At 42.4% G+C, this 22727-nt stretch overlaps 1 protein-coding gene across 1 annotated transcript in view; it reads left to right on the forward strand.

Moving 5' to 3' along the window:
* The first annotated feature begins 132 nt into the window (after positions 1 to 132).
* The window catches only part of NCAPD3 (non-SMC condensin II complex subunit D3), a 28962-nt gene continuing 6367 nt past the window's right edge, over positions 133 to 22727 (forward strand). Inside the window, exons 1-27 of the mRNA XM_076358512.1 lie at positions 133 to 188; positions 420 to 574; positions 946 to 1108; positions 1931 to 2109; positions 2995 to 3180; positions 3616 to 3677; positions 3945 to 4032; positions 5386 to 5519; positions 6231 to 6303; positions 6914 to 7039; positions 7226 to 7478; positions 8000 to 8062; positions 8237 to 8320; positions 11088 to 11161; positions 12099 to 12233; positions 12974 to 13194; positions 14668 to 14859; positions 15204 to 15301; positions 15432 to 15547; positions 16972 to 17079; positions 17621 to 17735; positions 17831 to 17938; positions 18956 to 19194; positions 19950 to 20029; positions 21345 to 21482; positions 21814 to 21947; positions 22098 to 22297. Of these exons, the coding sequence (XP_076214627.1) occupies positions 1963 to 2109; positions 2995 to 3180; positions 3616 to 3677; positions 3945 to 4032; positions 5386 to 5519; positions 6231 to 6303; positions 6914 to 7039; positions 7226 to 7478; positions 8000 to 8062; positions 8237 to 8320; positions 11088 to 11161; positions 12099 to 12233; positions 12974 to 13194; positions 14668 to 14859; positions 15204 to 15301; positions 15432 to 15547; positions 16972 to 17079; positions 17621 to 17735; positions 17831 to 17938; positions 18956 to 19194; positions 19950 to 20029; positions 21345 to 21482; positions 21814 to 21947; positions 22098 to 22297 (3174 nt within the window). The 5' untranslated portion in view covers positions 133 to 188; positions 420 to 574; positions 946 to 1108; positions 1931 to 1962. The remainder of the gene's footprint in view (positions 189 to 419; positions 575 to 945; positions 1109 to 1930; positions 2110 to 2994; positions 3181 to 3615; positions 3678 to 3944; positions 4033 to 5385; positions 5520 to 6230; positions 6304 to 6913; positions 7040 to 7225; positions 7479 to 7999; positions 8063 to 8236; positions 8321 to 11087; positions 11162 to 12098; positions 12234 to 12973; positions 13195 to 14667; positions 14860 to 15203; positions 15302 to 15431; positions 15548 to 16971; positions 17080 to 17620; positions 17736 to 17830; positions 17939 to 18955; positions 19195 to 19949; positions 20030 to 21344; positions 21483 to 21813; positions 21948 to 22097; positions 22298 to 22727) is intronic.

The following is a 22727-nucleotide window of genomic DNA, read 5'->3' on the forward strand; positions in this document are numbered from 1 at the left end:
CGCGGGGCTGGGTCGGCCCGGCCGCTTCCGGGAGGCCGGCGGGCGCCGCGCGGGGATTGGCTGCGGCCCGCGGGAGCGCGCGATTGGCCGGTTCGAAGGGCTCGGCGGCGGCGGGATGGCGGCGGCGGCGGCGGCGGGCGAGCTGTCGCGCGCCCTGGAGGGGTGGCGGTTGCGTGACGTCGGCGCGGGTGCGGGGCGGAGGGGCGAGGGGCAGCCGCGGGGTGCGGGGGTGGCAAGGGCCGGCGGGGCGGCGGGGGGGGGGGCACCCCGGTCTGAGACTGGCGGCGGCTGTCCTCCGGGACCCGGTGTTGGCGCCTCGCTCGGTTCCTTCCGCGTCCGAAGCGTTCTTCGGAGCGGAGCGTGCGCGGGGAGGGAGCTTCGCGCCTGACGCCTGTAAACCCTTTTCCCCCCCCCCTCAGCCTGGGCGAACGCGGTCTGGGACCTGGATTTCACGGAGGCGGAACCTCTGGACCCCAGGACAGCGGAGGAGATCGCGGGAGATGGGCTCGGTGCTTTCACCTGGCTTTACCGGTCCCTGTCCCCGTTTGCCGGGGAGGACCGGGAGAGCAGAGAGGTAAGGCCGACCCCGCTGGGCCGTGTTCTGCGGGGCAAAGGCGCGGGGCCTGCGCTTCTCTGGCGTTCAGGCCTGCCCCGCCTCCCAAATGACAAAATATTCTAAGGCTGCACTAAGGAATCCCGGTCAGACGTGCTTCGGAGGGAAGCCATTCCCGAGTTTAGAAAGCATCTTTAATATAACATCATATAAATTATACACAGTACTATGTACTATAACATAATTATTAAAACCTATTTTAAAGAAAGACATGATATAATATATGCAGGGGGTTGGTTGCAGCGGCAGCTGTTAAAATGTGACTACTAGCTATTGGCAGAGAGCTATGTTGTTACGGGATTTCTCACTCTTACTCGCCTATTTTGCCTCAGAATATCTGGACCTTGTTTGCTGAAAACAACTTCTCTCATCATGCTCTCGTGGCCGTGTTGCACCACTTTGTCCAAGCGGGCCAGCGTAAAAGAGCTAATGCACAGCAGAGGGTTTACGCTCTTCATGCGGCTGGGTTGTACTTCTTACTGCTGGAAATCCCAGGTGAGTGACGGGGCGTGCCTCTTTATTGTTGGATAAAACGTCGCTCAGGCAAAATCAGCTCGCTCTCATTTATAAGAATTCCAGGTGGAACAAGTGACGGCTTTTGAACCCTTCGCTTGATCTCCCTGAAATCCTTGGGGATCAAACTCAGCCATGGTGTTGAGTGCTGAACGGCTGTTACGGTCTGATAGCAGCTTGGTCTGCCATAACATGGCGTGATGGTCTCAGCCCGGGTCTGCGTTGCCACGCATCTTCTTAGTAGTTCTGTGGCAAGGGTGACAGAGGAGCCTGCACGGTACACAGGGCAGGAACCGCACATATCCCTCCAGTTTGACAATAATATGCAGCGAAGGCAGAAGCTTATTCCTGTTCCTGCTCTGCAACTAGAGAGGATTTCACTGTGCGGTGCTTTTGGACAGGTTCATTTGTGAAAACAAAAGTCTGTGTTTAAAATGACCAGCAGCTGGAGTTTTCTAGCAGGTGATTCACAGCAGTATCCTTTGTTATTCAAGGCTAACACGTACTCTACTTAGGTTTAGGTTTTGCTGATCTTTGTTGTGCGGCACGTTACCGGCTATAAGGGGTCAGTCAGCTGGTGATCCTACTAGAGAATGTCATCGCTGATGACATGCCATCCTGATGCAGTTTGGCTTTGTTCAAACAATTCTTCCTTCTTCACCTGAACTTTCTTAGGCTCCCCGGACAATGCCTTTGTCCTGGCCATCTATTTGGCTGTCAAAGCAAATGGAGAGATGGCCAGATGATTTGATGCTCTCACTGTTTTTTGTCTGGAAGATGGCTGATGTTGTCTTTTCTGGGCAGGCAGCGTAGCTAACCAGCTGTTCCATCAAGTGATGTTTGATAAATGTCTCCACACCCTGACAAAAAGTTGGCCTCGAGAACTGGATCTGATGAGGAAAAGAAAGAAGATGCGCGCTCAAAGCTCTCAGACCAATGCAAGAAGAAATAGAAAGAAAGGAAAACCATGCAGGAATGGCAATGTAAGGTGTTTGCATAATCCCTTCAGATATAAATCTCTCTTAATAAGCAAATTGTTGGCAAGCTATTTCACTTCTAGGTCAGTGTGATACCCTTCCTCTTTTTCACCCCTTTTTTTAATTCTTAACCTTTTATTCAGCAGTTCAGCTCTGCTCCTGATCCTCTACCTATTATTAGGAATTTCAGGGGTCTGATGATTCAACATTAGCTGCAGTTTCCTGGCTGCTGAGTAATAGAAAAAATACAGCTTATTTGTCTGTGGCACATTGTTAGAAAGCTCAGTAGCAGAGGGAGAAACTAATTAATTTATATCAGCTTCTTCAAGAGACCTTCAAGTTAGTGTGTGACCAGCTTACAAATGACATTTGAGTTTCCTTGCCGACTTCCTGATGGGAAGTTAAGGGCTAAATGCTTTGGTTAGCTGTACTCAGCTGCTCGTTCTAACGTTTATATGATTTTTTTTTTTTTTTTAAACGGAACTGAGGATTACACATCAGAAATCCTGAGAGAACATCGGTGCCGCGGGGTCATGACAAGCAAGGCAAGAAGGGCACAGGCACAATGGGAATTACTTGAGATGAATCTCCAAGTGTCAGATTAGAATTCAGATAGTTGTCTTCAGTTCTGATGGACTTTCTCCTTCAAAACGAGAATAGGCTGTGTCGGAGCTTTCTTTTTTTGTACACAACTTTCTTCTTTCTGCCTGTTGTTTGGTTTTTTTGCCACTGTTAAGTGTGTTAATTAATCTGAAAGAAAAGATTTAGAATTTTGCATGTGAAATCGCGCAGGACCTAGCCTGAGAACTCTGTGAAGCACCAAAATGTGCAAAAGAGATCAGCCAGTGCTGTGAGACAGGATGGTGCTGTTTCTCTTTTCTACCAATATAGATGGAAGAGATATTGGAAGAGGAGGAGGAGGAAGAGGAGGAAGGGGATTGTGAAAACGTTTACTTTTCAACGGATGATCTTCTTCAAGTTCGCAATTCGATCTTCCTTCTTTTGAAAAACTTCTTGAGACTTCTGCCTAAGTTCTCCCTAAAAGAAAAACCTCAGTGTGTGCAGAACTGCCTGCAGGTAATAAGATTCAACTCAAGGAACCTTATGTCCCCTAACACAAACTTTTGGTGGATGCAGAGCACTCCGTAGCCACGGGAGTGCTGGCAGCCCTGCCTCTCATTAACTGGTCCCCTGATTAGGCTGTCCTCAGTGTAAATCTTGGAGGGGGGTGCCTGCTCCATGTCTCTCTCTTATGCTTAGCGCTTGCTGGCTAGTGCCAGCCAGGCAGTTCATGTTTTGTTCTGCGGTGCTTACCCCTCGCCGTACCCGTGGGGAAGACACATGGTGTTGAGCCTCTGGGCTTTGGGGTCTCCTTACGTTCTGCTTCAAGGGAGGCACTGTGGTTTGAACGTTAGACTCAAGTCCTCTGTGGTCTGACCTCCAAGCATCCGAGCAGACCTGCACGTCTCCCCCTCATGTGAACTAACTAAGCTTGGCTCTGTTTCCTTGCAGATCTTTGTTGAAATGACAAACTTTGAGCCAGCGGTACATGAGTTCAAGTTTTCAGCAGCAATGTGAGTGAATAATTCCTAATGTTTATACGGTGCTTTGAACAAGTAAAGCGCTCGATGCTTGTGTTGTTATTATCCTGTTTATACGAAAATGAAAGCAGTGATTTCTTTCGCTAAAGATAATTAGAACGTGTTCCACCTAGCTAACAGTAAACGACATTTAGTGAATATTGAACGTTTTCCAGTCAATGAGCACGTTTAGTTGTAATAGTTGTAGTAAATGTTTCTGTGAGGAGAGATGAAGACATCTCTTTGCTGCCTTTTGCTTAGGAATGTTAACGAAGCCAAGTATGTTCCCGAGCTGGCCTATCATGGACTGCGATTACTGTGTTCGCCTCTACATGGTACAGAAGATAAGGTAAAAGTTGGACAAAATCTTTAAAATTCTCGCTGCTGTATTGAAAAGGAGTAGCTGTTTCTTTCCTTCTCTGCACGTCATTTTTGCTTGCGTGTTTTTTACTTATTTACATTAGTTTTATTTTTTGTGTGTGTGCATGTCTTTGCTGGGTCAGAGGCAAGATGCTTTCTTCCACCCCAGTCCTTATTTACTTTGACTTGTATGATGATGCGTTTTGTGATCGTTGAGTGCTGTACTCCAGTGACTCTTGTGGCAAATGAATTGAAAACGGAGGATAGCTACAGTGGCGTTAGATCTCTGTGTCTTAAAAAAGAGAATTCCAGGTTACTGCCTTTGCCTGGAATTTTCTTGTTTCCTGCTAGGTGGAGCTCCAGCACTGCTTGGTAGCGTGCTGTGGCATTGGGTTGTGCAGCAGTGAAGCATGATGGGGAGGTGTTATGCGCAGATGATGGTAAGCAGGGCTGATTCTCATTCAGAGAATACTCTGTCATCATGGAACATCCAGTTCTACCAGAAATATGTCTGCAGCTTTACATTTTTATGTTGTTAAATTGTCAAGCGCACTGTGTCGTCTCCCACTTATCTGCGTGCTGCTCCTATGGATGGGGCTTTTGAACTTTGGGTGTGACCGTGCTGCTGCGTTTGCGAGTCTCTGTAAACCCACCTGGACTAGTTCTGAGCTAGCAAGCCAGGGTATTAGCGGCTGTCTAGTCAGGAAGGCCTGGAGCTTAGTACACGCTAACCTGATGTATACCTGAGTGTCTGCCCAGCTTTGGCAGCCTTAGACCTGCCAACGTCCTTTGTTTCTCAGGGCAGCACAGGCTTTTCAGAATTGTTGACATTTGTGGTATCAAGAAGATGTAGTAGCTCCCCTTCCCAGACCCGCCTCATCATCCCCGCCTCTCCTGTTTGCTCAGTGAATGTCAGGATAATGAGGCATGCTGTGGTCCCAAACGTGTGGCAGGGAGGAAGCTCCAAAAGTTGAAGTGCACATGGCGGTAAACGCATACATTTAGTTTAAGGTGTCTCCTGTGCAAAACCCAACGAATTTCCTCAAATTCCGAATGTCTGGTGAATTGAAGTCCACTGCTTTGGAGGGGATCTGTTGGTGGTGTCAGGAAGCCCTTCTTAGGCCTTACTGGACTTGTATGAGAACACCACAGCTAGGAAAGATGTTGTGTGTATTAATGGGTCCTCTTTGAATTATTCTGCTAGGAGTCCTATTTTGACAGGTGCTGTTATTGGGATCTAAGTTTGTTTGGTTCAGAATTATTTCATAAACCTGGTCAGAATGCTTATCCGTGGGCTCCAGTTGCTACTGAAATGAACCTGAAAATAACCTTTTCTTTCCAGATTCTTCGTTGTGTCTTCCAGAGAATCCTCAATGTCATTCTTATGCTGGAAAGTGGTGTGGGTTCCAGGCGTCCGGTCCTTGCAATCACATCAGCTGTGATCAGTGCCAGGAATCAGGCTATAAAATTCATCAGGTGAAGTACAGAGCTCTGGCACTACCCTTCCTGGGTATGTCTGCTCTTTCTTCTGGCATTCCTTTGCTGCACTCTTTAGTTGATAAAGGGATGAGACAAACTGGCACTGACTTTGAAGTTGTTTGTGCAAATGAAGTTTAATTAAAATGTCTGTAATGGGAATTTACTGAACTTGCTGGTGGAGGGGAAAGTAAGTTCTGTTTGACGGAAAAGTGGAAGGGACCTACCTTCTGTATTTTGGCTTGTGTCAGTTTTTCAGGTTTTGTAGATTACTACAAAGTATTGTAAAGAAGATGAAAGATTAATATAGAGCTCACTTCTCCTTAGTTCTTTGCTTTCTCCTGCTTAAAGATATGTTTTGCCTATGTTTATTATTCCCCGGGTGTGAAGATCCATGTTGTTGGAAAGTGTGGTTTCTGCAGAGATCCCCAGACAACATATACTAAGTAGACTGAGAACGAAAAAGCTTTTCATATTGTCCTTCTACTTGTAGGAGGGTATCGGAAGAAATGTTTTCTGCCTGCAAAGCCAAGTTAATGTAGAAAGTAGGTCTGCTCCCTGGCCATATCCTGTTGCACTAGCACTTGTGATTCTAGAACACGCGCTTTTCTTGACTTTTGAAATGCATTCCAGAAGGAATGTCTTTGACGTGATTTTTGCTCTGTTATAAAACCAGCCTTATTAAAATTTGCTTCTTTTTCTTCTGTGCAGTTCTGTAGTAGATGAGCTGAAAGAAGTTGTTTTTCCTGTTCTTCGAATATTACTGCAACATATCTGTACCAAGGTATGCTAAGCTTTGTTGCATCTTAAGCTGAAGAACTCATGTGTGGATACATTGCAGTATCTGTAACAGTTAGGAAATCCATTTTCACAATGTTTTGTAAGGAATGAAAAGATTTTAATCGTTTGCAAATTTCTTGACAGCCTGATGGCGTTTTGTGTTGATCTTTATGAGAGTTTTCAGACATCTTAAAAATAGTGTCACTCTCTGGGAGAATACTGAGGGTGAACACTTCCCCCCTCATTCCCAATAGATTGTACCCTACTTTTGACTTTTCCAAAATTTGCAGTTGCTTTTACCACTGTTTTGGTAGAGGAAAATGAGGATTATGAGAGCTCTTTGCCTAGCTAACTATCTGAAGACTGCCATGTAGAAGTACTGCCTCTGGATTTAATCTAAGCTCCGCCTTTGCCTTGGGGAATTTGCTGTGTGACTGCGGGCGAGTGCTGAAGTAGGGACCAAGGAAGCTGTGATTGTTCTCCCAGTCATTGCTGAATGTGACCATATCGCCTCATTAAATAAAAAAATATTTATCTTAAGCCCCAAAATGCCATTCTGGCTTCTAGAGCAGAGTGTCGAAATATCATACCATGCAATTGCCCTTGTTTTTCAGGTCCCAGATAAGGCTGATTATCGCACATACGCTGCACAGGCCTTGGTGAATTTGCTGAATAAACTCCCTTGTATAGAGTTTGCTGACTTCATCGCTTGGCTTTATAAATACTCACGCAACACTAAAGTAAGTACGTCTCCTTGATGTTCCAGGGTTCAGATACAGCAGTATTTTGAAGATGAAGGGTCCTATATCAGTACTGAATAGCATTGTTGTTATTACTGATACCTAAAAGCGAGTAAACTGAGTAGGCAATGCTTGTGTCTTTGCTTACATTAACAGGGCACCTTGCGTGCTTTTTCTTCCAAACAGATTGCCTACAGAGTGTTTGCTCTTGATGTAGCGTTAGCTTTGTTGGATCTGCCAGAGAGGAACTTGGACAGCTCCTTGTCCCTGGATCATCAGAAGTTTCTAAAGCATAAGTTTTTAGTACAGGTCATGGTGTTTGGCCGGTGTTCAGACAAAGCACCCGTGGTCCGTAGCAAAGCTTTAAGCAGCTTTGCCCACTGCCTCGAAATGAAAGCTGCTGCTACCTTGGAGAGTATACAGGACTTACTACAAAGCTGTAAGTATTATGGATAAATTAGATAGTGAAAACATTTCTTGAATGTTCTGGGGAATAATTACTGGGAGATAGGAGAACTAGTTGTCAGGAACTTAAAAATCTGCACATAGTGTTCTTGTGTATTGTGTCATAATGAGAAGTAATAGATGAGTCTTGTTACTCATGAAGCCTTATATTTGGAAGGGGTTTATTCTCATATATCGGTTCTAAATAGATTCCTCCATGAGATACCTTTGAAGGATATTTACAGACGACTGAAATTGCTCATTGGGGGGAAAAAAAAAGTTGATTCTTGCCTGACAGTTGATTAAATCTTGAGTTGCCTTTTGCTTCTGCTAAGCTGTTTTGTTTGTGATTGGCATTCTGAACTCCCTCAGGTGTGGTAAAGGCCAGATGGCACAATTCTGAAGTATGCACATAGCATCCTACGGTTAGATTACTTGCCTGAAAAAATTTGGAATGGCAGCATATCCGGAATTAAAATACTTCATTTAATTTCTTTTTTTATTTCTTTTTGGCAGCCTCTGACCATACAGCCTTGGAAGCAAACACAAACACTGCGAGTTTGATAGTCAGTGCAGAAGGTATAGAGTCATTCTCTTATAGTAAGTCTCAGGCTTTTCTTGGCATGCCATTTTCTAAAAATATGCATAGCTGTAAAACCTAGGGCATGCATGAGGCACTCTGTTTAACAGTGAACAGTCTTGCTGGGTGAACATATGCCTTTTTTATCCTTAAACTTTCAACTTTTCTTCCAGCTATGTCCAACCATCCACTGAAGACCTTACCGACTTTCAAAACTATTGAGTTGACGGACAGCAGCAATACTGCTGTGCTTGACGGTACGTCAAAATTATACTAGCCTTTTCAGATAACTTTTCAAAACCTTAATTGAAATTAGACTTTCTGAAGCGTGCGTATTCGCTGTCCCTTTTTCAAAGAAAGTGGAGAGAGCTTTCTGTAGAGCTCTTAAAAAACACTTATGGGTGATGAAAGGAGTGGAAGTGCCAGCCGTAAAGAAATACTATTTCCACTCAAGTCTGAAAAATACACTTAATCTTGAAATACTGATGTTCGTTTGTACTATGTGGTGGCAACACTTGTTGAAAAGCAGGTAATTTATTCTTTCCAAAAAGGATGGTAATTGTTGTGAGATAACTTGTAACTCCATAAATTTAAAGGTAATTAAATCTCTTGCTCCAGTGCACAAAGAACTAATATATTTTTGCTACATAAAACACAGCACCTTTGACTAGCACTGTTATGTAGGGAAGAATTCACTTCTCTGCAGCATCAGGTATTGGCTGGAGTTGAAAGCAGAGTGCGAGGTTAAATGGACTGATGCAGAACGGCAAGCAGCTAGTTCTAATTTGCTGATAGCATGAAATCAGCATGAAAGTTGGCTTTCATGGCCACGATGTTCCTTCTTTGAATCTCTTCCTTTCTTTTCCTCTTCCATGTAAAAGCTTTTCTTCCTAACCTTTAGGCTTCTGCCAGTATCTGTGCTCGCAGTTCTTGCTGTTCACCCCTCTTGAACTGCTGACAATTCAATTCGCTGCTTAGTTCACCTCCTGCGTTTGTGTCTTTGTTACACGTCTCATGCTGCTCTTCACATGGGATCTCTCTCCCTATCTCCATGAGCCAGGCTCCAATCTTCTCCACTGAAAGCTTTCTTTTAAAACATTTCGCTGATAAATTTCATTAATCTGCTCTCTCAGATAGAAATGTCCTCCAGGCCACTTAAGGTATTGTGTATTCCCTGTTTAGTTGCAGACTCCTTGTGGCAGAGGATGCCTGGTTTTGTATCTGATACCCAGCTGAGCATACACTTGGCACTTGGCAAAACAAATTAAGAGAAGGATTGGATGAAAAAGGACTGTCTGGAGCTCAAGAGGATAGCTGAAATAACAGGGCTCTCCGAGTCAGTCAGGGTGCATTAGTAAAGCTGTCTGGCACACGCTTGTGTTTGGCTTACGCCTGTGCTAATTTTGCACTTCTATGAAGACCAAACAGCTCATATTTTAGAAGCGAAATAAATCTTAGCGGAGGATAGTCAGAACGTGCTAAATGCACAAGGGCAAAGATAAGAAGGGTAGGGATAATCTGCAGGGTGAAGTATGCACTGCAGAATTACCGCTGCCCAACACTATACAAACATTATGTTCCCTTGATGCTTCTCAGCCATTGAGAACTCAGGTTTTTTGGTTGGTTGGTGGTTTGTTGGGTTTTTTTCCCCCCTCTTTTTTTATGTCACTGAGAGTAAAATCAATGTCAATTGGCAAAGTGTGATTATTTTAGCAGATTTGTTCACTTTCACAAGAGCTGGACTACTTTAATGGCAAAATCTTGCAATAAAAAGGTTCTGTGCTTTTTCTATCAAGCTGTTCTCAGGAGGAAGATGCGATTGCAGTTAGCTGCCCATTAAGAAAGCGCAGATCAAAGTCCCTTTGCTTTCTTTGGTAAACATTTATTTTCAGACTACTTTCGATTAGTTCCCTATGACTAATCCTGTTTCTTAATGGCAACAGAGTGGATCTCCGCATGAATCTCTCTAAGTAACAGATCTCCGAATTTGGCATGTATTTGGGAAATCTTACTTAATGCTGTAAGAAATCTAACAAACAGCAATAAATAGAAACCTTAAAAGCAATGGTAAAATGCTTGAAATCAGTATTGCCAGCTTGTCAGTAGTCCATTTGAATGATTCAAAAGGTGAGAAATAATTGATTGTGGCTCTGTGTATTCGGTTGTGTGTCATTTAATAAACTGTCGTCTCAATTACGTGTTTTTCCCAAGAACATGCAGAAATAAGTATGGATATGGAAAGTAAAATTTGAGGCCTAACTTTACATTTGGGGAGGGGAGATGTGTTCGGGTTTCCTTGTAGACTCTTGGGTTCTTCTTTGCAGCTGCCATTCTGCAGCCTCAAGGAATTCAGTCAGTTCATAAATGGAGTAATTTCCCCTCTATAAAACACAGCGGTTCATATATTAATACTTTCTACTGTGTGGAGCTCTGAGGCATAACTCACAAAAGGTTGTAGGCATGTTAAGCTCTCGGCATACAAGTCTGTTAACCTATCTTGGGTCTGCGTTGGATCCGTTTGTCCGTGGTCTGCCCTCAACATGCTTGTCCCACAGATGGCAGGGTTACCTGTGCTACAGACTTTTGTTAGAACTGTGCATGATTCATCTGATGAGCTTTCAAACTGTGAAGGTAGCCTAACATCTTTTATGTAGAAAAACATAAAAATAGGTCAGAAATTACAGATTTTCTTTTTTTTCTTTTTGCTGCATGTATCAAATGATTTAGTATATCACTTTCTTTTGTGATATGTCCTAAGATATATTTTCAAATGAAAGAACTTGAAAAAATGGTTGGTTTGGGGTTTTTTCCCCTCTGGCTTATGCCTCATTCTGAATTATTTTGGGTGGTTTTTTGTTGTGCTTTGTTCAGTCCTCCTCTCTTGCCCGCCGAAAGTCTCGGGCCACAAATTGTTGCTCAGTTGAGTTCAGAGCTGTATTCCGCCTTGCTGCTGGGCAGTGTTCAGGGTGTTAGTGCTGCTAAATGGTGGTGTGGGTAACTTCTTTTTATCACTGTTTTGGATAGGAAAAGAAGTCATGGCCATGCTGAGACTGAGAGCTGGGGATGAGAAAACCAATGTGAGGAAATCTGCTCTCCAGGTATGGTGGTTTTTTGCATGCTTCCCTGTTCTCAATGATTACCCAGAATGCCGTTAAAATAAATAATTAGGCCATAGTACTGTAGCAAACTATGTAATTTTGCCACCTGTAGCTTCTTGCTATTCCTGCAGAGTGCCTACAGGCCTTAAAAAGGTCTTGTTTACTAGCTCCTGATAAGTAAATAATGCAAGCATGATGATGGAAAATTTTTCTAGTACTCTTGCTGACATTCTCTTATTCCGTCATTTAGAAAGAGAGGCTCTTTTCAAATGTCAATAGGCATTTCAATTAAGCGACTTCCTTATAAACTGAAGCATATTAGCTGCTTAGTTTGTTTTGACCTTGTTAACAAAGAGATTAGGTTATATCCAGCCTCTTTTGAGGTATGCATTACTTTGCTTGTTGCTCAATTTTTTTAACGAAGTCATTAGCTTTTAAAGAGGTATGCTTCAATGGAAATTTCATCGTTTTAAAAAATACGCATCTGCTGTTGAGTGCCTTCCTCTGTTAGCCCTCTTCACCCCAACTCTTCCCCCTCAGTTCACACACTGATTTGAGCTTCTCAAGTTAAGGCTTTACAGTTGTTTTGTTTTGATGCTTTTTGATTTAAAAATAAAAAATAAAAATCCCCTCTTCCTTATTACCAGGTAAAAGACATGGTTCATACAAGAGACACGTTATTTTCAAGGGGAAATTGTGACATTCACTCTATCCAAATGCTGTTATAAAATCGGAATGACTGAAAAAATGCTTTCTACTTCATTCTACATCTCTGGTTGTACCCAGTACTCATAAATTGTTAATGTGATATTTCACTCTCAGTGAGATAAATTAATCTCTAGTTAAAGTTGGTAGGGGGTAGATTGTATTTTTGATTTGCTACCCAATGCACGTGGCCTGTATTCCCAACAAAGTTATGCTGGTATTTGACTTCCAGGTTTTTATGAACATCCTGAAGCACAAAGTGATTCCTTGTACTGTGGAAGATTTGTCCACTCTTCAAGATCGTTGCCGGGACCCTGCTGTTTCTGTGCGGAAGCAGGCCTTGCAGTCTATAACAGAGCTCCTTGTGGTGAGAAAAAAATATCATGAATTCTTATGCAGACCTGAGATGAGCGAACTGTGGGTTAAAAGAAGGAGGAAACAGACAGATCTGGTACACGTCAGTTGTTCATTCAGTGAATTTCATTTTATGACTGTGTTTTAATCTTTTTCATTACCTTTTGACTTGGAAGTCATGACTCATTCTTATACATACTTCTGATTTATGTAGGATGCTTCCAACTGTTGGAAACATTTATTTTCCTAGCTGTTGATTTACGTGTCATGGAGAAAATGTTTATGTTGCTGGCCTTCTCAAGTTAAAAAAAAAATCTGAATCACTTTACTAAGATGTAATGTGTAGATGATAGCACTGCAATATTTTTTCTTCTTTTCTATTTATTCACAAAGGGTTAGTAACTTAGGCTTGGAACACAGGGTTTATATTAAGCAAAGCTTTTTTTTTTGTTTGTGTTAAATCATCTGCTGTACAGCTTTATTGCGATACTGTTATAATTATTTATAGGGTTTCAAAACAAAGTATTACAGTACTTTAGCAGAAGCACCAGGTAGCTTGATCACAGATATGATCAAATACCTCGTGGCGTCAAGGAGATACAAGTTCCATTGTCCCATATGCTGCCACATCGCAGTGCTAGTTGAGCAGTATGTTGGGGTTTATTAAAATTTATTTTCAAAGGATAGGATCATTTCATATAGGATCCTATAATGATTTAAAAATGTTTCTAATACAACGTGTGTTTCTCTCAGTCTCAGCACAATAATGTTCTAGTGCAGAAGGCCTGGTTAAATGGAGTGGTGCCTGTTGTGATGGACACTGAAAGTTCTGTCCAAGAAAAGGCCTTGGATTGCCTTGATCAGCTCTTGTTGCAACATATAAAATATTATAATAAATTCAGGAGTGAAGATGAAAAGCAGGCTCTAGCGTGGGATCTCCTTACCCTCTTGACTTCAGAAAGCCAGGAGCTGAAGTAAGTGCATTTTTCCCTTCATTGTGGGCTCTGATGGCTTTTCCGTAACAGCCCTTTGTCCAATGTGTCGGATGTTTTTATTGCCTTTACTATGTTAGCATTCAGGGACAAAATCCAGAATTTTTTTTACTTTTAATCCTGTTAGAACATGCAACTTTTCCTTTACAGAAGGAAATTGCCTATTGACTGGAGGACTAAGATAAGAGTATGAGTTTATACTCTCAGCGCTCTCATTCATTGTATGGCCAGAGACCATTAGGTATCGTAGTTTACATATTGTTTAAATGCACGTGCCGTCTGTTGTGCAAGGACAAGAAACTAAATTTATAGGTTTGGGGGTTTTTTTAAGCTATTTGTATTCCCTGCTTGAAACAGTCAGTTTAGCTGCATGTTGCTGCTAGAGATGGAAACCATCATGTTGTGAGGTGCTTACGTTGCTCTGCCAGTTCCTGGGACAGAGGAGCTGTTGAGCATGGACAAGCTGGCAGTTGGTGAGAAGAGTGCAGTTTTCTTATGTGTCAAGTATTTTCACTTGCTGCTCTTGTTACCTGTGCTCTCTCCCTGAACTCGAGTGTTCATATACAGGAGTGTTGCATGCTGTTCTTGATGTGTTGATAGCAGCATGAATATTTAAGTCAAATGGAGGTGTTCTGATGACAGAATTAAGAAAGTATATATAAAGAAAGGAGAACATCGCCTTTTATTAATTCTGATGTACAATATGTTACTTGTCTTATGACAAATAGAATTATTCTGCCTTTTGCAGAATGCTGTGGGAAGAAGCAGAAGAAATGGGATGACACACAGTATGACAAGGACACAACATTGATTAAAGACAGCTGTATGTTTATTAGTCAACAGGGCATAATAGCTCAGAAATAGAAAATGAGATACTGGTTGTGCTGCCTTGCCAATCTGTGAAACTGTCAATGTTCTAATTTGGGCTATTTTTATAACATAGTTTGCAGATTCATGGCACCATCTTCTTCATGACCTTAGGGTACCTTGCAGCTTGATAAATCTCAGAACTCTTTCAATGTGAAGTAGGTAACTAAGGTTAAATAGAAAAATGAGCAAGTTATGGTGCCTTAACATTACTGTATCCTGTCCCATTATGGGTATTAAATAACAACTACTAGAAAGTCTTTGTTACAGATTGCTGAAATTGTATTTTCTTGATGTGTCATGGTATCAGTCGGACCTTCTATCTTACTGACCCAGAGCACTACATCCATGCTTGTATGCCAGGTCTGTAGTGCGTCAGGATTATGAACTGGAAGACTGAAAATATTGTTAGTAAAATACGTAGTAGAAATCCCTACGTATTCTGAGTAGGGGGAATGCCAAGCAATAGCAGCATTGTTGTGTTGCCCAGTGTATCCTGGACAGGGAGGTTGGATTTTACTGCCAGTGTCTAAGACCAAGCATTTTGTTTACTCCTCCTTTAACTTTTCTTTTCTTTCTTCCTTGTAGCCGTTACTTGAACAAAGCTTTTCGTATGTGGTCCAAACAGAATAAGTTCACCTCCACTTTCATTAATAATGTCATGTCTCATGTGGAAACGGAGCGTGCTGTACCGGCTTGGATGTTGCTTGCTAAGGTGGCAGGTTCTTCACCCAAGCTGGATTATTCCAAGATCATTGAATCCTGGGACAATGTCAGCAGGTATATGTGTGCTTTGAACTCCATCCTCCATTCTGCAGGAAAGAGATGGGGGTGAAGAGGAGGAAGAAAGCAAGTGAGCACTTCCTGTCCTTCCACAGGCAGATTGCTGTTTAGCTGCGTAGATCACAGTTCTTTATTCAGGCAATCGGTTCTGCAGCTAGAGGGCAAGCAATAGCCCGCAGATCTGGGCAGTAACCAACTCTTACCTTAAGCTTTTTGAGTTTTCATTTGGTTTGACAGGTCTGCCTTAATAATGCATATGCCAGACAGAAGGGTTTTTCTACTGTGATTTGGTGTTGTTCCTTAGCGTTAATGTTAGTTTGTCTGCTCTACTATTTTTTCAGGCAGCAGAACACGAGCACTGATACTACGGGACATATACTGTGTGTCATCGGTCATGTTGCAAAGCACCTCCCTAGAAGCACTTGTGAGAGGCTGATTGGTGAGTGGCCCGGGGAAACTGCAGAGGGGAAGGCAGGGTTCATGCCTCCCATCTTAACAGTTATTTCTTCTCCATAAGCAATTGAAAAGCTTAGAAAATGCTCGTTTTATGTGTATGATCTCATTTTCAGATAGTATCAAGTGCTGGCTGCGCGAGTCTCAGTGTCCCTTGGAGGTGATTAGCCCAGCTGTAGAAACTCTGCAGAAGCTCTGCCATGCGTATGCAGATGTGCTGGAGGAGGCACAGGTGTGACTTTTAAAATACATCTTTTAAAACAGTTTGTTTCACGCTTAGGAGGGCTGTCTCTTGAAGGCAGCTTCTGTCTCCAGTCTGTAGGTTGATTAGCTCTCTAAACAAAGAGGATCTGACTCCAGCAACTTGAGTCTGTTCTGCTCAGCTCTCTTACTTGCTTTACTGCAGTTGTGCTGGAGAGCATCCTGTAGCTAAGGATGGGCTTGTAAGAAATCTTCTTTCCTCAGAAGGATTATTTCCCCCACCCCGCCACCTGAAACACCTTGGATTTGCCTTCTGTCAAAGTTTACAGAATTGCTAAAGGAGACCTATTGCTGTGCCGTTATGATACCAGCTATTTCTCAGGCTTGGTCCAGTTCGAAGCTATAGGTTTATACTACAAGCTCTGATTATTCTGTATCAGAGCTGCTGTAGATACGCATATTTTCTAGACGTCTTTCATGGGTCCAGACAGGGAGTTAATAACACATCATTTGCACGTTTCTCTTTTCTGCCCCCATTTGTTTCATGCCATAGCTTTGTTCCGCCCCTGTAGTGAGAAGGTAGGCTATCTTTTGGTGGTAAAATAGAGAGCTGAGCCTGAGCAGAGTTGCAAAGAAGCTAAAACTGATGCAGGTCTCTCTTGCTAAAGGTTTCTCTCTGTGTATGTGTTATGTTTCTCTTTCAATACTGATGACAGCTATTTTATAATAAGCATCCCAATAAAGTTTAGTAAATAGTATGCAAAACTGCACACCCTGTGCTTCAGAAGCCAGGGTGGATTGATGGTTTCTGTTGTTTTGAAATTGACAGTTAGAAAATCCTCCCTTCTAGGTATAGTCATCACAGTATGTTGGCTTACAACCAAATGCAGATGTTCCTGTACATGGTCACTTTAGCAGTTCTAACAGCTTAGCCGCCACACCTGTATGTATTTGGTTTCTTATGTTACCAGTTTTAGATGGTAGAAAAAGAGAAATTATGCTTTATTTTCATCACAATCTGGTTGACGATTAGCTTTTTTTGTTTCCCCTCCACCCCTTGGAATTTGCATCGTGTTTTCATTTGAATGGAACTGCATTTTCCAAACAACATTTAAAAATTCGCGCAGACAACCTCAAATGTGTTGGATATACATGAAACGGTCACCTAAATCCTTTTTGTTTTAAATCTGTGTGATTTCGATAATGAAGTAAACCTAGGCCTGTGGATCATTAAAAGCCAGATTCTCCAAGGTGTTTTGACACTTGCACACATCCTTTGATGTGCAGGAAGAATTTTAAAACTCTAAGGCGCTGTCTGATTGATTTCAATAGGACCTAGATTATTAAAAGCATATAAGGACTTTCAGATTAGGGATTCATGTGTGGGCAGATATTACAGCTACATTTTGTTTAATTAATAAAGTGCCAAATTAATTTTGTTTAATTATGGAACAGGAGCTGCTCAACCAGGTGTGTGGAGATTTAGTATCCACCTGTGAAAGCTATATTTCGAATATAGTCCTCAAAGAGGATGGAGCAGAGCAGCTGCAAGAAGATCTCTTGGTAAGTTTGGTTCCCCTTCACAGATTGGTCAAAGGATGTAGGTGTACTTGAAATTGGTTTTCCTTAAAGTTCACACCAATAACTGTGTTACACAGGAAAATACTGATGTGCACACCTTGTGTGTAAGCTCGTGATGAAATCTGGTATTTATGGGCCTGGGAGCATACAACAGTTTTATACATCAGCAATTGCATTGTTACGATACCCCATGTATTTTGAATAGAATGACATGTTTTTTCTTTGCTTTTCCACTCATACCTCTCAGATGAGGTGTTTGGGAAATGAGTCTGTAAAACGCATAGAATGCCTTAAGGAGTATTTCAATATTATTAGCAGATGCATGGGGGTTATAGTGTATTAAACACACATACACACCCCATTTCTGTTTCAAAGCTTCACCTTCTGTTCTCTAGCCACTGTCTTCTTGAAAGGACTGAGGGAATTTTAAGTTCTTTTTGGAGAAGTACCATACAGACTCCTGCTGACTTAATTTGCAGCTCAGCTATTGCCTTTTGACTGCAGTGTTGCTTTATCTCTGTAGGTGAGACACCTCTTCATCTTGGGTGAGGCTGCGCAGCTGTGTCCAGCCAAAGTGGAGAAACGCATCTTTCTTTTGATTCAGTCCATTTTGGCTTCTTCTGTCAACGAGGACCAATGTGAGGCGCTCTCCTTACTGCCTTTAGTTTTGCATTTACAGACAACACTGTTTACCGGAAAAGCATGTTTTCATTCCTGACCTGTTCTTTCCCAGTGTCTAGTTCTCGAGATGGTGAGGAAATTCCAGCTTCTCAGCCACTGTCCCAATTCAGAGGATCAGCCATGCCTCCAGTAGTCAGAGCTCATGCATTCATTACTCTAGGTAAGTGCCATCCCGCAGTAGAAGTGTGCCCTCGTGTATCCAATTCTCAGCCTTTCTGGTTAAAGTTCTGCTCAAAAGCTGTGTCAGTTGTAACGGATAGCCACAGTGCTCAATGTTTGCATTGCCTCAGCTCATAGCTTTTAGCAATGCAGATATCCATGGTAACAAGTTGCACAAACCATAAAAATACTGCCATCTATGCGACTGCTTCTCAAAGTGGTTAATGCATTAACAGTGATTAATAATTAGCAACGTCCTTCAGAATTGTACTGTCCTTGTACTCGGAGTTGGTCGCTGTCTGGCTGAAGGATCATCTTACATGTAGTAAGGTGCTCAACAGAGGATGAAGAAAACCTGGTGCTTTTGGTGCAGAGCAGAATGACTACACATAGTTACTTGTTCTCCTCAGCATGAACAAAGAGCTGCTTTGTGATGGAAGCCTGGTCAAATCTACATCTCCGGCATTATGGAGAGTACTAAGTGAAAGTTCTGGTTTTGTAGTACCTCTGTGGTTAGGGACAAGTCTCTTCTCTTGCAGATAGATAGTATTATTCTTTCCTTAACTGCTTTGGGAAGCTTAATACTTTTGTACAGAGCTTAGAAACAGTTAGGGAGAAGTAATGTTAGAATGCAGGCTATTTTATATTGAGTTGGTTTAGTGATGCTTTTAGAGGTGGGTGTCTCCTTGCTATGCCTATGACAGCTGGGGCTGTTCTTTTTAGCTGCTTTGAATAATACCCTGTACACAGAAATAGTTCTCTGTGAAGGAGGGAATTTGGCATAGAGACCCACACTATAGGTCTAAGAGGAGTTTGGAAGAACTCCTTGAAGTATCATTTCTTTGAGAGATCGTGCAGATTGCTCATCAAGTTTCAGCATGTGTTTCTTGTGTATTCCCCTGTTTACTTCCTGATTCCTTTCTTGGCTTGTATTAGACTCAAAGGAGGCAGTAAGCTGGGCTGCGGTGGTTAAGAAGAATATATTCACAGCACTGACAGTCTCGTCTCTGTTTCACAGGTAAATTGTGTTTACAGCATGAGGATCTGGCAAAGAAATGCATTGCAGCTCTAGCTCGAGAACTGGAGGTGTCACATGATGTGGCTGTTCGCAATAACGTTGTCATCATTATGTGTGATCTATGTATCCGCTACACATCCATGGTGGACAGGTACATTCCCAACATATCGTTGTGTCTGAAGGACCCAAACCCCTTCATCCGTAAGCAGACGCTGATCCTGCTTACCAACCTTCTGCAGGTAAATAGAGGACCTAAGCACGTATCTGACAGCCCGCTTCAAGTACCTCTGTCGTGCTGAATACTGGCAACCTGACCAGTGGGTGTATTGCTTGTACCTTGATTAATCTGCACTTAATCAAGAAGACTTTAAACTATGTATTTTGTTACTGCTTTTTTTTTGCTAGCTAGGCAGAAATCATATCAAGGACACTTAACACAGTTGGATAATGAGATTATTTTTAGTCAATGGTTACCTCTTTTCTTGTCTTCTCTTTGTTTCTTTGAATTCCCTTCAATTTCACTCCTATGTGAATGAATATAACAAGCATCACAGCACCTTTTTCTCCTACTGTCTCTGCTTATTGTTCTAAAGATGTTAAGTGTTGAGAGGCTCAAGATGTTTACCCTCCCAATGTTCATGTGAAGCCAACCAAGGCAGATTTGGCATGCATTTGGCTCTGAGAACAGTGTTGAAGAGCATATGTGCCTTGGGATGGGAGAACAGATTTTTCATGTTTCTACTTTTTTATTGATACCTGTGGTAAACCTAGATGCTTGCCGCTGTGATATTTATGCTGTTTAAAGCATCCTCCAAAACGTTGTCTTCTTGGGGTGTTTTTTATGTACCTCCAGCTGAAGTTGTATAGCTTGCTCATTTGCCTGATGTACATTCTGGTAGGCTCCATCAGATATTGTCCTGACTACAGTCTGAAGGTTCACGCTAGGTTTTTCCTGATTCAGGTTGATAATTTATTGTCTGCCGATTTCTCACAGGAGGAGTTTGTAAAATGGAAAGACTGTCTCTTCTTCCGTTTCGTCAGTGTCTTGGTGGATCCAAATCCAGATATTGCCAGGTAAAATACTCATTTGTAAAATAATGAAGGAGTTGAAGATCAGAGATGTAGTCAAAACCACTCTCAGTCTTGCACCTTCAGCACACGAAGAAAAATTTCAGTGAGAGAGCAGATGATTATCCCGTTAACCTCTTCGCTTCTACAGTTGTTCACGCTTTAGGGTCTGCAATGGTAGCAAAGGAGTGGTGAACCTCTTTCCAAGTCATCTGAAGGTCCCAAAGTAGCAAGCTGCGTGTGTTCTTGGCTGTCTTCAAAACATGCAGCTCTGGTCTATTTTTGACTCTCAGTTATCCAGAAAAAAGGAATTTTTGAACCAAGCCTTTATGAAATCTTCCTCGTGGTTGTCTAATAGGCTCTGTCTTGAGTGCTGGTTTTGTTTTAGGAATAGGATTAAATATTCTCTTTTTTCCTTATGTGGCATGTCTTGTCTTTTTAAGCCTTCTACCACATTTTGTAATACTTTGACATGTAAGAGGAATTATGCACACTGGCTTTAAGTGCATGTTTATGAAGTTTTTGTAGGTTTCAAAGTCTCAGGCTGCTCTATTATGTGAGAAATGAGAGCGGGGCAGGTTTCTCTAAGGATGGGAGATTGTGTGGGGATGCTGAATGCAGGGGAGGCTTGGACACCTTGCTACTTGTTTCTACCTGGAACAATCAATCTGAAGATGGGTGTTTCCAGGGCCATCAACCTATCGTTGCTTACTAGTGCATATTCACACTTTCTTTTCTCTTCAGTGAGTTTTTAATATGTAAAAATGTCTTTCCAGTAGATGGTGACATTGCAACATCACGCTCCTAGAGCTTTAGCTAAGGAACACAGTGCTATTTCTTTGGGAGCCTTTTGCTTTGCATCTGCATTCAGTGACTGCATCCAGACAAAAACACGTTTTTCAAGTCTGGGATTGACTTGCAGCTCTTGCAGGACTTTTGGTGATTGACTTTTTGCAAAGTACTGTAAGTGTCTCGGCCACAATGGAATTTTTAAGTTATTTAAATAACGAAAGTGTTGTGCCTGGATTCAAGTTCAAATTTGTTTCTGTCTCTGTTCACTTTAATGGCAAAAAAATGAAGTAGTATTGTGGATGCTGAAAACCTCTTATCTCTTTCTGGATGAAAGAAGGCTTAAAGTCAATGAGCTGATACCCTTGTTCAAGCCCAGATGGAGCTGGGCAAGAATTAAATGTGGTATTGAGGGAGACTTGGCCGAGGAAAACCATCCACAAGCTTTACAGCTTGTGAACCCTACACTGTGTTTCAGGGGTGGCTCCTAGAAGCTACCTGATGATAAGTTCTTTCTTTTCCTTCTTTCCAGGTTTGGAGAGTTCTGCCTGGTGCATCTCTTACTGAAGAGGAATCCAGTAATGTTCTCCCAACACTTCATTGAGTGCATCTTCCATTTCAATAGCTATGAGAAACATGAGAAGTACAACAGGTTCCCCCAGAGTGTGCGGTCAGTTGAGCACATTTGTATCTCCTTTTTGCTAAACGGTGGGCTGTCTGGCCACGCAGCTTTTGGTTGCAGCAAAGCTCTCGTGGCACTTTATAATTATGTATGCAATAGGGCGAAAACAGCTAGGGGAAACAGCGTTAAATTAAGAGTGTCCTGCCTTCCCCGTGACGCTTCTGGGAGGACTTCTGCATGTAATTTGTGGGAGTGTGTGGTATTCTAACAGGTTTATGGGTCTTGAAAGTGACATTCAAATATTCCTTGCTGATTTAAAGTCTTGTTATTTCTGTGAGTTCGCATAATGTGACTTGGCCCTTGTAAAACTCTACCACAGGGCGAAGAATCTCTTCTCTCTGAAGGGAAAAGATAACAAAGAAAAAAGGATGCGTATCTACAAGTTCCTGCTAGACCACTTTACAGATGAGCAGAGGTTCAGCATTACAACAAAGATCAGCCACAGCATCCTAGGTAAGGGTCTGTCTTTAAAAATCTGGCAAAGAAAGAACTGGTGTCTATATAAAACCATTAGGCTCTCAATCCAGCTGTGTTATCTTCCTGTCTTTACTGGCACTGCTGTTTCCAGTAAAATACTTCTTCTTTCTTCCCTGTGTGTTCCAGCATGCTTTGTGGATAAGGTCCTTCCATTGGACCTGGAAGCCAGTGAGCTGCTCTCGGATACGTTTGCAGTCCTTAGCTGCAAAGAAATCAAGCTATCAACTATGAGGTCAAAACCCGATGAAGACATTCAGCCTGATGAAGATGAAATGGCAATGGCCAACGCTGTCATGCAGGCGGCACAAAAAAAGCTCATCTCACAGGTGAATGGCACTTGATCTGGTGTGGGAAGAGGGCTGGCCACCATACTGGGAGGAATTTTACCTTTCTGTGATGGAGAAACTTGCACAAAAATTATCCAAGTAACATAGCAATGCCAATGACATACCGTGCCTGTAGGCTGTTACTCAGGCTCTGTCTGTAGGCCCACTCTGATCTGAGGGCACCTGTGGAAGCAATGTGTGTTGTAAAAACAAAACGTTAAGGCTAAATTTGTGGAGGATGCTTGTATTTGAGGGGTCAGTTGGAGTGATCAGAAATGCATTTCCTCTGAAGTCAGTGAAGCTATGCTAGGCTCAATTTGTTCCCCAGATCTCTTACTGGTAAAACATTTGAGCGTAACAATGTTTTTTGGTGCACCTTTTGGCACTTTGCCTGCAGTGTGAGAACTGGCTGAATGTGTCTTAAAAGACT

The sequence above is a fragment of the Aptenodytes patagonicus genome, chromosome 23 (genome assembly GCF_965638725.1).
Source record: "Aptenodytes patagonicus chromosome 23, bAptPat1.pri.cur, whole genome shotgun sequence".
Taxonomy (NCBI): domain Eukaryota; kingdom Metazoa; phylum Chordata; class Aves; order Sphenisciformes; family Spheniscidae; genus Aptenodytes; species Aptenodytes patagonicus.